The sequence below is a fragment of the Gouania willdenowi genome, chromosome 7, assembly GCF_900634775.1.
Source record: "Gouania willdenowi chromosome 7, fGouWil2.1, whole genome shotgun sequence".
Classification (NCBI taxonomy): domain Eukaryota; kingdom Metazoa; phylum Chordata; class Actinopteri; order Blenniiformes; family Gobiesocidae; genus Gouania; species Gouania willdenowi.
This window is the reverse complement of record NC_041050.1, coordinates 8,083,687-8,102,256: the sequence shown is the minus strand read 5'-3', so window position 1 is coordinate 8,102,256 and position 18,570 is coordinate 8,083,687. Positions and strand designations below refer to the sequence as shown.

General features: G+C 37.5%; 2 protein-coding genes across 3 annotated transcripts in view; both read left to right on the top strand.

Annotated features, from left to right (window-relative positions):
* Window positions 1-18,570, top strand: part of LOC114466797 (death-inducer obliterator 1-like) — a 33,327-nt gene that overhangs the window by 14,022 nt on the left and 735 nt on the right. The gene's annotated exons all lie outside the window — the stretch shown is intronic.
* LOC114466800 (transcription factor-like 5 protein) lies at window positions 9,543-18,569 on the top strand. 2 transcript variants are annotated; one of them, XM_028452554.1, is made up of 7 exons: window positions 9,543-9,777; window positions 9,934-10,382; window positions 13,179-13,335; window positions 13,418-13,544; window positions 13,622-13,805; window positions 15,686-15,827; window positions 17,882-18,569. In XM_028452554.1, the coding sequence occupies exons 2-7, from the start codon at window positions 9,934-9,936 to the stop codon at window positions 17,987-17,989; spliced, it is 1,167 nt and encodes a 388-aa protein (XP_028308355.1). In that variant the 5' UTR covers window positions 9,543-9,777; the 3' UTR covers window positions 17,990-18,569. The 2 variants fall into 2 exon arrangements, with proteins under 2 accessions (XP_028308355.1, XP_028308354.1); XM_028452553.1 differs by having other exon boundaries at window positions 9,543-9,784.

Below are 18,570 nucleotides of genomic sequence, written 5' to 3'. Positions count from 1 at the left end.
TGTTGTGTTGTGTTCCCCAAAACTATTGGAAATATATAACTATATGTATCAGCATTAGTTTGAGATTGTCTTTTTTACGTTCATATTTAAAAATTCACCCACTGGCATTTTTTCACTTTTTTATCATAGAAGATGTAAAGCTGTTCTTAATGTGCTTTTTTTTTTTTTTTTGCCACTTTAGCGTGCAAACCAAACAGTTTCAATTTGAATGCCAAGAAAAGAATATAATAATTAATAACATGCAAAAAATAAAAGCAATGACTAGCAGAGTAAAGTAAGCTAATTTAGCTAATGACCATTTATTTTTTTCTTAGGTTTTGAAATACAACGTCCCAATCTTCTTCTGGGTCTAGCAATTGTACAGAAGACAAAACTTCCAGGACATGTGCCCCAGGAAATAGAAGCAAAGAAACCCAAGGTTTTCTTGTCCAAAGACCCTGCTTGGATTCCAAAACCACCTGTTTTATATGGTTCAGACAAAATGGACATGTTTCAGCCCTATGATCCAGAAAGTCCTGTGTGTACAAACTCTCCTTGCTCGGAGTTAGCGTTACAGTCGTCGTCCTCTGGCTCAATTTCAATACCTTCTCTGTTGACTTCGATAGAAATGAACCATCCTGTTCTTACCCCAGCAACTGCCACTGTTACACAGTCTACCTCCAGTAACCGTTCTAACAAAAATTCTACATCATCCAGTGGTGATACTGCATTAAAGTCCATTATGAAGACGGTGTTCAGCAGTACCAATGTTGATTTAACCGTTTCATCTGATGGACGTACGGCTAAACAAAGTGAAGATACTGAAAAGTCTGTAGTTTTTTCACAGATGTCTAGATCAATTGTAGACCCAATTGTTCAACAGTTTGGGCAAAAGTCCAAGGCCAAAAAAATACAAGAAGAAGCAGAGGAAGATAATGATGATTTGGACCGGCCGTATGACCCTGAGGAAGAGTATGATTCAGCAATGGGATATGTCACTGTCTCTCCACAGGCCACTGAAAAACTGACCGAGGGTGATGTTGCATTCCCAGACATTTTGCAAAACGATGTGGCCTATGATCCAGAGGATGAGACCATCTTTCAAGATATTCAAAATGATAGTTTGGTAACCCAACCTTCTGTTCTAGTGACAGAATCTTCATCATGTCTGACACCAGTGTCCTCTTCCATTCCAGTGGAAGCTTCTACTTCAACAGTTGTAACAACACATTTTCCTACCAGAACTGTAGTAGTGTCAGCTGAAACACTAAATGAACAACAGCGAATGCTTGAAGAGCTCAATAGACAAATTGAAGAGCAAAAAATACAGTTAAAGGAACAAGAGGAGGCACTGCGTCAGCAAAGAGAAGCTGTTGGCATGTTCATGGCTAAATTCTCTGGGTCTGATTCCCTCTTATCTGCTTCAGGACAGCCTTTACCCCTCAGCCGTGTACAGGCTTTGCAAAATACTGCACTCCCAAAAGGGTCCAACATTTCCATGCCATCAGAAAAAGTTTGTAATATCAGAGAGGCTATGGTTAATTCAAATGCAGATTTACAAACTGAAGATATTTCTCTAATGAAAAATGATGATCAAGTGCAAGATGAAACAAAGGGAGCTGATGAGGATGAAAATAAACATTCCTCTCCTGGGGAGATTGAGGATCCTGATGTAGCTTATGATCCAGAGGATGAATCCCTCTTTGATGAAATTCAAGATGATGTTTTTCGCGGAGGAAGCCCAAAGACAAGTGATTCCCTTTTTACAACAGAGAGTGCGACTAATCACAAAGATGCATCTCCTCATTCACACCACAGCAGACGGCGAAGATCATCACCAAGCAGGCGAAGTCATAGAGAAAGGGGGCATCATAAAAGTCCTTCAAGTAGGACACATCGACATTCTCCTTCGCATTTAAGAAGACATAGAGAAGGAGAGAAACACAGAAAAAGCAACAGAGATAGGGACAGATCAAGGCACAGATCAAGAGATCACTATGAACGACACCATCACAAAGACACCAACACAAGACAATATTTACGTGGACAAAGATCTTCATCATCTTCCCGTAACAAACATTCCTCATCACGTTCACCAAACCAGCACAGAGGACCCTCTCCACATGTTTTGGAGCATTCAAGAGATGCAAGTGTTCCCTGCCTCACTCATGATTCTTCTATTGGTGAGGCCAACAGTTTAGTATGTAAACTTGTTACTGAAGACAGTAAGGTGCATAAAGATGTCAACCTGGAAATTTCAGAACCGCAAAAGATTTCAGCTCTTCAAAAAAGTGCATCGAGTGACCATATGGATATATCATGTGGTTTGTCTGTAAATACAGAAGAATCATCTAAACGAGAAACTCAGCTTAATGACAAATTTGAAAATACAATTCCTTTAAGGGAAATTGACCCGCCCATTAGAGATTCACCTGAGAGTCCTGACCCAGAGCCACATTTTCATAAACCAAGCTGCCTGGCAAATAGTGACACTGAAGTCACTTTTGAGACTGAAGAAATGAAAGATTCAAATGAGCACTCTGCTGCTCCTGTGCAATTTGTTAAATCTGAAGATAATTTTGAGCAATTGGATGGTCAAACCACAACTTCTTTTGTTGAAGATAAACTATCAAATTCACTTAAACAGGATTCTGGTTACAGAGATTCCAAAATTAACTTTGTTAAGGAAGAAGATTTAATTATGACTCAAAAACAGTCAGCATTACCAACATCTGTCGTAAAGAGTTCAATCCTTGTTAAAGGACTACAGTTTAATTTGCAAAATCTAGGGGCAAACCGGTCTTCAAAGGGTCCTTCCAAAGATATAATTAATTGTGAAAATTCTTCATCAGATCTTTATCATATGAATGTGCAAGCAAGCGAGTGCACTACAGTCATTGATTCAAAACAAAATATTGACACCTTACAGAGACATGTAGTAGACATAAAGACAGAAGAGCAAGAATTACAAACTCAAAGCCCAGCAAACAATCCTCTTTTCACAAAAATAGGAATAGAGCCAACACAGAGAGTTCCTTGGATTGGTCTTAAAAAGGAAGAGGAGATTCAAAGAGATAAACATGAGAACCCTCACACTGAAATTTTGAGGTTGGTTGCAAAAAACGAGGGTCTAAAAAATGTATCCTGCATTGGCTCTCAAATCTTTGAAAACATATCAGGGCATATTGGCAATCTTGTTTCAGAAGAAAATGCAAACCAAAATAAAGGGTTAGTAAAACATGATGCAGAGTTCAGTAAAATCGAGGCACCAAGTAAGTTGTTGTTTGAACCCAGCCCATTTCCTCCTCAACAAGTAAATCAAAATTCAACAGTTGTGACGGGTGAAAGACTAGACCTGCAAAATAGTAAAGATGTTCACATGGGAAGACCACTTTCCAACTCATATAGTGATGGTGATTGGCCTAGCCAGACCTGCCCTAAACAAGGCTTTCCACAGCCCCATGTTATGACAAAAGGAAGTGACCATGGCTTCGAAATAAGGGACACCGAAGCAATTCACAGACCAACACAATGGCAAGAAAGGGGAAATAATCAAAATTATCAGAGAGATGGTGACATGGCAAACATGAGTCATCCAGATCAAAAAGGTCCAGAACAGGGAATTGGTAGACATGACATAAGATGTCAAAATCAAAGTAAATGTACCGATCAACACTTCAGAAATGAATGGAGAGGACCTGATAGCCGAGAATCTAAATCAGTCAGAGAAGACTCGTTTAGAGAGAGCGACTCAGGAGTTAATCCGATTGGCAAGAGAGAGCCATACAGAGAGAGCCCAAGGCCTGACATCAAAGGTGGTAGTTCAGCCGTCATGGAACAAGGATTGGGAAAGAGAGACATGCATATTAACAGTCACGAATCTTGTTCAAGAGAACCAAGTTATGGCTTATTCCACTCTGAACAAAAAAGAGACATTGTAAGTGTCAGTAACAAACCTATCACACAACGTCCAATGTGTCAACCCTTCAGAGGATTTAGACCTGATCAGCAAGATCCAACTTTGGAAAGTCAAGGACCTAAAATGGGACGACCTGCAGTTCAAGATTTTAAGGAACAGAATCCTGAAAATAGAGGTAGAGGGATGTTTAGGCCAGGACTACCAGTTTTGCATTTTAGTTGTATGGTTCCTGACAGTAGACCCATGGGGCCAGTAGAGCCTAGGAGGGGAGGACTTGCAAATTTTAGTGGGCCTAGGTTTGATAGATTTACAGAGGCTTACAGAAAACCATTAGGGGATCCAGAATTCAGAAGAGCTGGTCCTGAAAGCAGTGAGTTATCTATTGGAGGTTCTGAAGCTGAAGGAGGAGGACATGTTGATCCCAACATAAATGATCGAAGATTTTATAGTGGACATCCCGGTTCAAGTTGTCCAAGGTCTGACAATCCATTTAGAGAACAGGATTTCAGAGGACGAGGGACTGAAAAGACAAGTGCTTTGACAAAAGCCCCTGGGCCTGAAAGAAGAGAACCCATTGGCCCAGATTTAAGTGCACCAGGTTTCGAAAATAGAGGTCCTGCTTTAGGTAGTCCAAGGCCTGAGAATGCAAGCCTGTTATTGGAGAATCAAGGGCCTAACACTAGAAAACGACATGGTCCAGAAAGACAAGAATATGAAAGCAAAAGGCAACGTATGGCGGGTCCCGGGCCTGATAAAAGAGAACTTGGAGGTCCAGGTCCAGATTTTAGCGGGCCAGGGCCTTCTCATAGATCCTTTGGTAAGGGTGGTGTGAGACCTATCAGAAAAGCCTTTGGAGGTCCATGCTTTACAAACGCCGAGGACAAAGTAGAATTTTCCAAATCTGAACACACTGACAGTAACTGTGAAACACCAACATGTCCAGATTTTGGTAAACATTCAGAGAGAAAATGTTTTTCCAATAACGAACCACTGCATGACAAAAGAGATCAAGCAGATCCTAATGTTGACAGACCAGGCTTTGATATGGTAGGACCCTATACAGGGCCTGAAAGACGAGAATTTAAAGGAACCAAACGAACTGCATCAAACCTAGAAAATGACTATTTAAACACACAGGGTTTAGGGCCTGACAGAGAAGGTCCAGACTTGAAGAGACCAAGGCTAGAAAATCCTATGCTTAATAGGAGAGGGCAGGAAGGTATACAGTTTGGAAGGCCAGGACATTGTGCTGATCCAAACACAGACTTACGTAAACCTGACTGGAGAGTTCCAGAAATTTCAAACACTATGGACTTCAGACCAGGAAGAAAACCTACAGACTTACAAAGCCAGCTTCCTGATAGAGGACATTCACTCGTTGAAGATGGATGTAACCCAGGTAGAGGGGGTAGGCTGAATTTTAGAAGATTTCCAACAGATTCACAATTTAAAGAACAACATTTTGAAAGCAGAAATGAATTTAGTGATGGTTCTCTTCCTGGAAAACAACCACCTAAAGGTTTAGGCTTTAGGGAATGCAGTTCTGAAAGGCGAGGTCGAGCTATCGAAGGCCCAAGAGACTCAAGAGGACCAGTTTTTAGAGAGAGAGGTTCATATACAGATGAAGAAAGATATGAAAGAGGAGAGAAGAAAAGAGAGTTGCCACCTTTTCATAAAGACCCAAATATGCCTGATTGGCAAAGTTCACATGGCGAGAGGAGAGGTCGTGGAAGAAGAGGACCACAGCGTATACATCAGAGACCAAATATGCCATTTCCATGGCCTAAAAAGGGCACAGAGGTTGAGTGGAAATGTCCTAGAGAGCCTGGCCCTGGTAATTTTTCTATGATGCCGCCTGGTTCCAGGAAGGAAGAATTTAATGATGAATGCAGGGTCAAAGGTCAAAAGGATTCTCAGCCATTTTTTAGAGAGGAAAGTCATCGAGAAGGTAGAGAACAAAACTGCTATCGTGGTAGAGGTAGAAAACCACTAGATAAGAGCCATGTCTGGAGGCAGCCTAATGTAGGGGGTGAAAGGCAGCCAAATACAGAAGAAAATGAATGTTATGGAAGAGGCCCAGACTTCATGAATTCATGTAATAACAACTCGGAGTTTGAACATTTTGAAATGGAAGGCATTGAAAGAAGGGGTCCAAGGTTAAGACCTCAAGAACCTGGAAACAGGGATTTCCACATGGGTGGTCCAGGAATTGATGCAAGTGTTTCAGATGATGGTGTGAATATAGAAAATCCTGGGCGTGAAAGACAAACATTTGAGACACATTTTGGGAGGGGAAACAGAGGTCTTAGAACAAGATCATTTGGGCCTCGTAACGCTGCTATAAGAGGTCGAAACCCTTCAGACTTTGACTGCATGCAAATGTCTGATTCAATGGGCCCACCATATGGTAGTAGAAATCCAGATGAAAAAACTAGGAGACCATGGAAAAGATTCCTAGTAAATCGCAGCAGACCACGAGGTATTCACCACCATTCTACATTTCAAAACTCCAGTGGGCCACATTCTTCTAATAATGACAGATCCTTCGGTTCTGGTTCATACAGTAATACTGGTTTTACCAACCCACATGATGAGGAAGCCATAAAACCCCAGGGACGCAGGAAGGGCCTCCTTCCAACTCCAACAGAAGGTGACGAACACTTCTAGAGTCCTTAACATTTCATCATGAATCTCAAACCAATGGATCATCTTTCAGTTGAAAGTAAAGGACAGTAGTAAAGATCCGTCAGGAAATTGAGTTTACTGCAGACTTTGCAGATGAAACTGCTAAATAAGACGATATAAATGCAAGAGTGAAACCAGTGAATTGTATTTTTTTTTTTATTTTTTTTTTTTTAAGGTACATATAGAATCCTCTCAATTTTGGACATGTACTTCAACCCTTAAAAGTTTGGGTTCTGAGATTGTTTTTTGGATGATCTTTTTTATTATTAAATTTAGTATGTATGATCATCTAGGATTTCAACAGCTTTAGGATATTTGTACTGAAATGTCCAATTGGTTGTTTTTTGCTGTTCTGTGATGCATCTTCTGTAGAGGATTTACATCTCAATAAAGTGACACTCTTTTAAATCAATATTGCATTTTTTCACATCCAATAACTATCGTCTTAAGAGTACCCACATTTGTTGCACAGTAAAGGTTTAAATAACCTTAATTTAGTCAAGTGCCCCTGACTGCAGTCCGCAGTTCGGGGCGGAGCTCAACGCTGCTCAAAACAAAACATTGACACCTGACAAAGACATCTTGTAGATATAAAGACAGAGGAGCAATAATTACAATCTCAAAGCCCAGCTAACAATCCTGACTTCACAAAAATAGGAATAGAGAACAGGCGAAGCACCTGGACTCAGACAGTCGTCAGCTAGCAGAAACCCACTACCAGCTGGGTGTGACCTACGGCCTGGACCTTCAGTACAGTCTGGCCATGGAGGCGTTCCATCTCAGTCATTAAGTGTCGACAAGGGAAACTGCAGGAACTGCTGGACCAAACGAAGGAGCCAGAGGAGTGTCCTACAGAAAGGAAGGAGATTGAGGAGCTTCACGCTCTGCTCCCAGAGATCCAGGAAATGGTGGAGGACGCCACAGGGAGTCTGAAAACAGCCAACACGGCTGTACTGTGTTGATTTGAATGATGAATGAACCTATTTAAAAAAAAAAAAAAAAAGATGATTAGTTGATCGTTTGGCCCTTGAGGGAGGACCTGCATGCTTCACAAATGAATGCCCTCTCATATGGTTCTCTACCATACACCTGGCAGCCTTGTATGAGCAGAGGGGACATTTTTAAGTGTCTGCTTTGCAGATTGGTTGCTTAGTGGTTAGCACATCTGCCTCACAGCAAGAAGGTTCTGGGTTCAAGCCCTGGGGGGAACACCTGGGTCCTTTCTGTGTGGACTTTGCATGTTCTCCCCGTGCTGCGTGGGTTTCCTCCGGGTACTCCGGCTTCCTCCTACAATCCAAAAACATTGAATTACATTTGAAACAATATATTACACAACTATGTTCCCATAAATTTGGAACTTACTGTTAATCAAGGGTGGGCCCCATTTTTTAAAAAAGGGCTCTGAGCGTATTCATACCAAACTGCATTCCGAACTAACGGCGGAGTAGTCATTTGAAAAATGGGGGCCTCCTGGCACCCCGTGACACATACGGGGTAATAGGCCCCATTTATATATTAGTATGTGCCAATGATTTGGTACATCAACCATCGCAATATTTGACTCGCAAATAAATGAGAAATCCACTTGGGTTTTTTTTCTTTTGGGGCCCCAAATCGAAAATCGGGCTCAGAGCGTCGATGCGTACACATCCATAGATTATACCTTCCAAATTTAATCCTGATCCGTTCACGAATAACAAAGGAGTAGCTCTTTTAACAAGAACAAAGTGAGTGGTGTTTTGAGTCCGGTAGCCCGGCCTAAAAACATTCGACATACATATGATAAACATACAATAAACCATTTTGTATCAGAATACTTGTTTTATGAGTCGCTGCTTTCACTACTTCTCAGAAGAGCATTAAAATCACAGTTAGATGGATTTCTGAGTGCGTTCTAACCTAGACGTTCCCCCTAAACAAGACACACTACCGAACTCACTCACATGCTGTCCTTAATCGGAGAATAAGCTTAAAGTGACTCATATTGTGCAGCTGTTTGTTAATAAATGTGCCTGTGTGGCATATTGCATCAGCAAATGTAACCCAGAATTTTCTCAGACTTCGTTTGACTTAAAATTATCAAGATTTCTATCGTATATTGCCATTTTGCAGAGGCGGTAAAAGTGCTAGTCTTCAGTAAAAGTAAAGATACTTGAATAAAAAATGACTCTGGTTAAAGTAAAAGTATTGAAGTTTCTCTTTTACTAGAGTAAAAGTAAAAAAGTACATGCTACTAAATGTACTTTTCAATAATAAGACAGGGTTTTTAAATCAGCAAATTATTTTAGAAAACTGATTGAATATGTTATCCTTTATGAACACCTGGAAAATTTATATTATTATTATACGTCAAATTTGTAAATAAAATGTTTCAAGGGGGAAAAAAGCAAATGGTCAATTAAATCCATGAGCAGTTCTGAGTTTAACATTTTTTTAGATGTGAAAACTTAAAAGTAAGAAAGTGCCAATTTGTACAGTTGCCGTAGAGACAACCCACGGTGCTATTGGTACGGTTACCGAAGTAAGCGTTGCGTCTTAGGGTTAGGGTTCGGTTATAAGTTATAACCTAAACCTAATGCTAACCCTGAAAATTGTTGCGATATTAGGTTATAAGTTATGACCCAATAGCGCATCAATTTTCAGGGCTAGCATTAGGTTACAACTTATAACCCAATGCTAACCCTGAAAATTTTTAGGGTTAGGGTTTGGTTTAGGGTAAGATTTAGTCTTAGTCACGTGACCTAAACTGGTCAAATAGGGGCGCTGCTTACGGTATATTCATACGGCAATCATACGGATAGCCACTGCCTAAAAGTAACTAGCTCCTTTTTAAATTGTAAGATGTAGTAGAAAATACAAATATTTGTTTAAAAAGTAAAGAGTAAAATAAAAGTTGCCAACAAAATAAATACTCAAGTACAGATACCAGAAAAAAAAAAAATATTTGAGTACAGTAACAAAGTATTTGTACTTGGTTAATTGTCACTTCTGCCATTTTGAGAAAAGATATCGTGATATGAGTTTTGGTCCATATTGCCCAGCCCTAAGTTGTAGTTGTAGCTACTTTAGTACTAGCTGGTGAAGGTGAAGCATTAGGTCCTAATGATAGACACACGGAGGAGTGGCGGGAACTGGACTAAATAGTGTAATTTATCGGAAAAGAAGGAGTCAGAGTTCACATTAATATCGTCAAAGTAAGAGGTGAGTAAAGTAAAGTTCTGTATTTATTACGGAATTTATTTTTCATCAGCTTTTTAGCTAACACTACGGCTACAATAGCCCGTGACATAACGTAGCTTAACTTCATGCTAGCGCTGGTGTTTTAGTTCATAAACTGGTTTTTTAAACAGATGTCAGGACATGACCATCATCCTGGTCTGATGGAGATGACAGACGGACACGGATTTGAAGTCTGGGCAAAGATAGAGACTCACTCCGGGTTCCCAGAAGGACCAGATACCAGATCTCCCTCCTTTAGAGAGTTGGATCAGAACGCTATAGAGGAGAAGCTGGTCTCTCCCTACACCGCCCCTTCTCATCCCATTGACCTGACCACCGCCAGTGACCATCACTATGTGGAGAGCTTTGGACAGAAAACACCACTGTCTCATGGTGACGTCCCAGGGTATGTGTTGGCCCGGATGAGGGATGAAGAATGTCCTCCTGCTCTTCATCCTCCTCCTCAGCTGATGGAGAAACACACCGCCTCAGCTGTTAAAGTGTGCCTGGAAAGAAGGTTTAACGCCATGGCTCCAGAACCTGTCAAACTGCTGGATTTACATTCTGCTGTTATTAACAAGTAAGGATAATAACTTTATATATCAGGGGCTAAATATAGAGTAGTTTGATCTCAAGTGGGCCACAGATTTTATGCTGAAAACGAGTCATTTCAACACTATTGTGCCCTAGTTTGCACTTCTACAAAGTCATAAAATACAAAATATGTAAGAAACTGTCCATATCCAAGCAATAAGTGATAAATATCAGACCCAACAGCATCTTCTCTTTAAATGTCCTACATTTTGTGATCATTTCTATTCAATTAAGGGAAGTATGTCATAATTTGAGGAAAATTTAAGAGGATTTTGTATGAATTGTGAGCGTTTTCAACACTTTAACATTAAAAATGACTGCAATCATACGATATAAGCGCCAGGAAAACTGTGAGCCCCTGCAAATATTGTTGAGTTTCATTTACACAATGATTTATGTTTTCTCTGTCATTTTTATTTTCTCCTGTGGGCCAGATTTAACCCCCGGTCCTTGAGTTTGACACATGCGCTCTATATGGTAGCCTGTTTCTGCCAAAAATCACCATGGCAAGTCATAATTATGAGTTAGTAAAGTCAGAATTATGAGATACAAACATATGACACTTTCATTCAAAACATATATTCTGGCTGTTTATTCATTTCTTAGAATTCAACATATGACACGTACATAAACAAGTCTTTATTACAAAAATTATCATGTCACATTTTTGTATGTTTCTTTGCAACTTTACAATAAAATAAATTTTGTCACATATAAGACTTTCTTTCTCCTAATTTTGACTTTACTAACTCATAATTATGACTTTCTGTCACAATCATGACTTTCTGGCTCATAATCGCAACTTTACTAACTCATAATTATGACTTGCCGTGTTGATGATTTTTTAAATTTTTTTAGTCGTCGGAAAGGAAACGGGCTTCCATAACTCAAAAAATTGATTCGGCGATTAATCGCAATATTTCACTCCTCAGTGCATTTTAGCTTGGAAGTTGTTTGCTCTTTATTTTCATAAAACATACTGGACACCTTTGTAGAAGTATGTGGTTATATAAAAAAAAATAAATAAAAGAATTTAAGAACTTAACAGAATCAGAATCTATGTTAAATGTAATTCGATAGTTTGATAAACATACCGCTAGTTTTTGATATTGGTACTTGAATTACAGTTAGTTACCATTTATTTGTTCTTACAACTTAAAAAAAAAAAAAGATTTAAATTGTATTATATACCATTTTGTACTTTTAAAGGGGAAATTTGCAATTACTGATATCGCGATATATCGGGATGTATATCGTATTATTTAGTATCGGGATGTATTGTATCATGATTTGCAAATCGTGAATCGTATCATATCGTCTGATTTATAGCAATGGACACACCTACTCAGTAGGGCTGCTCGATTATAGAAAAAATAATAATCACGATTATTTTAGTCATAATTGAAATCACGACTAGTCAAACGTTTATTTGTCAACCAAAAGGTTATTTATTTTTTGTACAAAACAACAAAATATATTCTTTAAATATAGATAAAATCCTTCAAACACTAAAATCCAGTATGTTCCCTTGTATGTGCACTTCTTGCACGTTGTGTCTTTGCTCTATGTCTTCATCATCAAACCCAAAGTCTTCCCATAGAAGAGAATTTGACTTGCAACATGTTTACCAAGTGTTTTTGCTGCGTTTCTTCTGCCATGTTTCAAGACCACTAGCAACATCTTTCCTCGTGTTGGCCTGCAGGCTAGCTTTGGCTTTGAGAGGGGTGGGGAAAAGGGGAGGAGCTTGCATGTGCATGGATTGAACAACTCAAAGTTAGTATTAATTACATGTGTGTGGCAAGCTTTATTATTTGTAGATGTTTTATTTAGCAAATAAAACATATGTGAAAATTATTATTTTTTTAAATAATCATTTTTTCTCGATTATGTTATTTTTGTAATCGTTAAGTGTAAGAATTAGGGATGTAACGATTAATCGTAAGGCAGTTAAAAATCGATTCATAGATATCACGGTTGATATCGATTTTCTGACAATTGAATCGCAGTACTTTTTTTATCCACAAGTGTAGGCGACCGGCGGGGTCTGCTAATACTTTCTTTCTGGCTGCCTTCTACTCTTAAATATGTTAATAAATGATTCATTACCCCTTTAGCACCAAAAGAATATCTGTAATATTACTTGAATATCTGTAAAAGTCACGCTTTTCTATTAGCATCTCTTTTTCACTGCAAGATATCTGCATGCCAACTGACCACTGTGTTACCAGCGCCCTCTGCTGGTCCAAACAAATATGACGTAAATCAGTGCAATCGATTTTTTTTTTTTTAAAGTCCAATTGTTAAGGCACAAAATACATTTTCAGTTGCACTTTTAAAAGAAAAAGAACTATTGTGCAGTTTTGTATTGTTTATTATAGAACCAGAATTTAAATTAATAGGCTTCATTTTCATTTGTATTATTCCTTTATTTATTTCATTCAAGATTTATTTTTAGTTAAATTGCATTGTTTTGAATAGTTTATCAAGGAATTCTTTTGACAATGAAAAATAAAAGGAAAATAGTACAGTATTTTCTAGTTTTTTTCCCAAAAAAAATTTTGTCTACAGTCCCATTTTGTAAAATAAATCGTGAGAGAATCGTATCGTGAACCCAGTATCGTGAATCGAATCGTATCGGGAGTTGAGTGAATCGTTACATCCCCAGTAAGAATCGAAATCGTAATCGAATTTCGATTAATTGAGCAGCCCTACTACTCAGTACAAAGCTCCTCCATGGTCTGCCTTGAATGTTTGTTTGTATGTTTGTTTGTTTTCTCCACAGGTTTTTGTCCAAACTTCAGGAGTCAGAGAACGCCCTCAAACATTTTCCACACCCTGAAATGCAGAAGATTGTGACACTTGATACAGTAAATGTTTTGGAGGCTTCTAACTCATGTGGAGAAGATGCTTTCAACCCAATCCAAGGCATTTGTGGTCAGGTAAGCTATACAGAAATACCTTTGTGTATTATATTATTCTGAGTTCAATATTTACTCTCTTTTTTATTTGCTGTAACCTCAGGCTCACAGCTACATGGTTGGACCTAACAAACACCACCAGGGATCATTTTACCCTAATAGTTTGGCTTTTAATCTTTACCAAGAGAGGCCTCATCCACAGATTCACAATAGCAGCAACACAGGAGGAGGTAAGGATACAAGTTGTGTTTGCTGTTTTTTTTAGTATTTTGCACCACAACACAAGCCTTGGCTTTCTGTCCCACAGAGTATGCAGTGACCTCTGCTTCCATCAGGAGAGATTCTAGTACCACACATCTATCCAAACTCATCAGTAGCACAAAGGCTAGCAAAGTGTCTGCAGGAGGGTCTCGGAAGGAGGGCGGCAGAAGAAAACCCATGTCAGACGCCCAGCGCAAAGAGAGACACAACATCACAGAGAGAGAGCGCAGGTGAGCAACCCAATACGGCAACATGCGCCAACAACAATCCAAGAGGATAAACTTTTGTCATTATTTTATTCAAGTGTTTTAGAGGTGCCTTTTTAGAGTAGCCGAGGTCACAGTACAAGTTAAAAACATACAATAAATACTAGGGCTGGGTGATTTTGCCTAAAAAAAAAATCGATTTTTTTATTCAATGCACTTAAAAAATACTGCAGACATCAGATATATTGTCAAAAGTGCAACTTTATTGCTGTGAGCTAAAATGCATAGAACAATCCCAAAATAAAAAAAAAAAATAATAATTTCAAGCTTTAACCCAGGTTTAAGCAAAAGTGCAACAGCAACTTCACAGTAGCTTAAATTTTCTGATTAAGAAATCAGATAACTACATATTTTATAACATACAGTATAATATTACAATTGAAAAAATAATAAACTCTTCCCTTATCATATCAGCATAGTACGAAAAAAAAATGAAACATGCCTGTGGCACACATACAGCCTACTCAAAGGGTAAACACATGTAAACAAAGAGGTGGCTTGCTCACATCGCGCTACGGTAACACAGAAGGACAGATCGCAAAAAAGTCCAAAAAAATTGTGGTGGGGAAAAAAAAATAAATATATATATATATATATATTTTTTAAACTCAAATTTGCAAAACAAAAATTGTTTTTATCTACAAATTGGATAAATCGATTTTTTTGCCCAGCCCTAATAAATACATAACATTTGAAATAACTCATGTTATGTTTTATTAATAACACAAAATGTTTTTATGCTGTGAATACTATCTAATACTAATTTTCTAAAGTCTTTCTATTGTTATGCATACGCTTCTATACACAGGTTAAAATTGTGGTCAGAGTTCTCGGCTTTTAGCGAAAAAAAAAAATGGCTTAAATAGTCAGAAAGAAAATATAAACACAAATAAGAAAGTATAAATACACTATTGTTCAAATATAAATAAAAACATTGGAATTTGGTGAAATATTGATGATAAGTCTCTTGGCTAAGGAAACAACAAAATAGTTGTTTAATAGAAAGTGCAAAACCCCCAAAACGGACAGAAATACAAAGTACGTATTCAGTCAATATAGTGTAGTACAGGGTTTTTCAACCTTAGGGTTGTGACCCCATGTGGGCTTGCCTGGAATTAAAATGGGCTCTCCTGTAATGTCTAGTCCCTGGTAAAAAAAAAAAAAAAAAATACAGATTAAAATTATCCCAAAGAATTCTGGCAAAGTACATTGTAAATTTTGAGAAAATTAGTTGCAAAGTCAAGGAATTTTCACCAATTGTTTAATATTCAGGATTTTGTTTGAATTTCTGCTTTTTTCCTTCACAAAAACATGGATATTTCTGGTCCGGCCCACTTGGGGTCAAACTGGGTCGTATGTGGCCCTTAAACTAAAATGAATTTGACACCCCTTATTTAGAGTGTTTGGTAAAAGGCAACCATTACCAGGTGTAATGAGCCTTAGATTGAAATATTGATCTAAAAATGATTGTGTGAAACTCATTTTAGGAAGAGAAACGAGATATTTCAACACTTATGTGCCCTTGTTTGCATTTCCATATACAGATAATATATAAAGTATGCAAAACACCGGCAATATGCAAGCAATACATGTTAAAGTAACAGATATTAGTCCTTGCAGGATCTTCATTTTATTTCAGTTTGGGACATTTTGTGGAATAATTTGAGGGGAAACTGCAGGATTTTGAAAAAAATTGAGACTTCTTTCAACACTTTGATATAAAAAATGACTATAAGGCGAGACGGTGATGTATAGAGAGACTATATATGGTGATACAAAAGACATAAGTGCTTTTCTACAGAGTTTCTTCTTCTGGTTATTAAACCATGTGTGTTGTCACGCAGGAGAAAGATTCGACTGTACCACGACCATCTGAACACCCTGGTCCCGTTCTGTAACGCTGACACGGACAAAGTGACCACCCTGCAGTGGACCACAGCCTACCTGGAGTACATCAAGCAGAAATATGGAGACGTCTTTAAAGAGGTACATTAAACATGAATTATTTTGTCATTCTAACCAAAGGCTTTAAATCAGGTGGTTTTATTAGCTGTAAATTTAGAGCAGCAGAATGAATGATGTGTAATATCTTAGACAGACTCTAATACAGCTGTGGTTCTGCTCTCTGATAAACTAAGTTCCATCCATACAATTATGACATTGTTATAATTTTAATTGAAATAACACAGTATGTTGCTGATGTTATTATAATTGAATTGTAATTTATTTCAGATAATTGACTTCATAATTGTAATTGGCATACAAATTCTACAAAAACAGTCAATTACAATTTAATTAAAGGTCCTATATCACGCTATATTAAGACCTTCCAAAATCAACTACAGCCACATATGGCTAATATTTAACATTTTGCAAAATAAAATACAAATTTATTAAGAAATATGACTTATTTTCTTTCAACCCCGAAGTTGAGACGCATGGTTTCTCGGAGCGCCGCCTCTCCCCATGTGAGTGCCTCCCATTTCATGACATAGCCCTAGAGCTCCGGCAGCATGGTTTACAGGCACGCCCACCAAACTTTGTAAATAGTTCCAGAGATGGAGGAGCGTTCTGTGGAGCCTTACGTTTTCAACCCAGAGTCCGATACTGAATTTGAAGTGCACGAAGTACCACAGAGACCCCGCAGACTTTTGCAGGACGTTTCAAATTCATAAATAAATACATGCCTCTAGCACCAGAGAGAATGGGCGTGTACAGTATGTTCACTTTGGAGGCGCGGCACCAGCAGCAGGCACTTACTGGAGGGAACGGTTCAGATTTCTCGTGACGTCATGACAGAAAAGCAGCTCAGAGAGCAGGATTATTTAGGATTTCTTAGAGATGCAGGAAGGAAGCCTACTAATATTTTGGGGGTGTTTTTGATAAGGAATTAACATTGTAACAAGGTTAAAAGCTCAAAAAAGTTGATTTGCATGATATAGGACCTTTAAACGCAAAACTATGAAACCATGTTACAGTTGTATGTCTTACACACACGTAATTATTAGAATATGATTCACATTAACTTTACCTGTCAGTTCTCTTAAAGGATCATTTTACCATTATTGTTGTCACTATTCAGTCAAAAAAAAATAAAAAAATACTTCAATCAAGAACAATCTTTTCAATCAAAAAAGAAGTTTACTTCAATCAAAAATAAATATTTTTAGTTAAGGAAAAAAAGTGTTGTTTCTAATGTTTTATTTGTTGATAGAATAATAAAGACACAGATGTACTACCCATAATATAATATGGCCCAAATACAAAAAATGACTTCAATAAAAAAAATAAAATTAAATAAAATTAAAAAAAAAAAAAAAACATTTTCTGTCAAAGAAAAAAAAAAATATATTTTTGATTGAAGTTTTTTTTTGGATTGAATAATAAATACACAAATCTACCTCCATATCAGACGCCCACACCAAAAATATTAGTACACATATTTTTATTGATTAGAATTGATTAGAATCCTAACAAGGTAAACAAAGAGATGAGAAACAAATTAGATGATACAGTATATAATATTTTTAGTGTAGTTTTACAGTCGATATAAGACATGGGTCAAACTGACACGTTATCATTAGAGATGCTAACAGAAAGCTAACACAAGAGGAAAGTACATTTTCATGGGCTTATTTATTAAAGGCTCAGTAATTATGAGTAATTGAGAACATAATTTCCGGTCACTGTAATCATAATTGACTTGTAATTGAACAAGGATAATTAAAGACGTAATTGTAATTTACCCCAACTCTGCATTATGGAATTGTATACCCGGGAATTTAATTGCCATTTTCAATGTTGTTTGTCTGAAATAAATTGAAATAAATAAATATATTATTTTAAACTTGAGAATTATCACTTAGTAATGCTTTTATGCATTTTTTTTACTTGTTAATACAGGTTTTGTAAAAAAAAAATTTGTTTTATAAACTAAATAAATACTATATAATATTCTTTTAATTTCTTTCGGATAAAAACTCACCAAAGTGACCGTCAGACAGGCTCTATGGAACTTCCATCTATACCTTTTTTTGCAGGAATTTACAGCCTTTGCTTCTAAGACCACAGTGTGTCCTGCAGCCACTTATCCTGCTAGCAAGAAGCCAAACAAAGAGGTAGTGGATAACAAACTAAGAGTGGAATAATGAGCATGTTTCTTCCTGTCGGGCACTTGTAAGACTTTTAAATTATTTATCTGCTTTAATTAATATTTGTGACGATCATCTGTAACTTCACTGGTAGTGAGATGTTTTCCAACATTGTCTGATGTCTTCCGAGATCACACTGTGTTTATGGGGTTCGCTGGATAGTTGCTTTAACTCCACATAGAAAGGAAGGATGAAAAACAACAGGCTGTTCTATGGTTTCACCCATAGGTGGCAGTATTTATCTATCTAATTCATATTTCCAGCACTTGTTCCTCATAATGGCACTATGCTAAATGTTTCTTAGATATGACAGTTCTTGGGTTTTGCTGTAAATCTTTATTCATTTAAATGTTCTTTGATGACCTTACATAGTGTTTAGTGTGCAGACTGTTCATTTTAATATTTGAGAGAGGAGTTTTTACTGAAAAGTGGCTTTATTTGTTCTTTCTTACAACATGTCGCTGTAGCATCTTACTGTACATACAACAGTCACCCACAAATAATAAATAGTATTTTAAGTCATGTAGATTTAATAGTTACAGCACCGGTTGTACAAACTGTAAGTCATTGCAAATTGA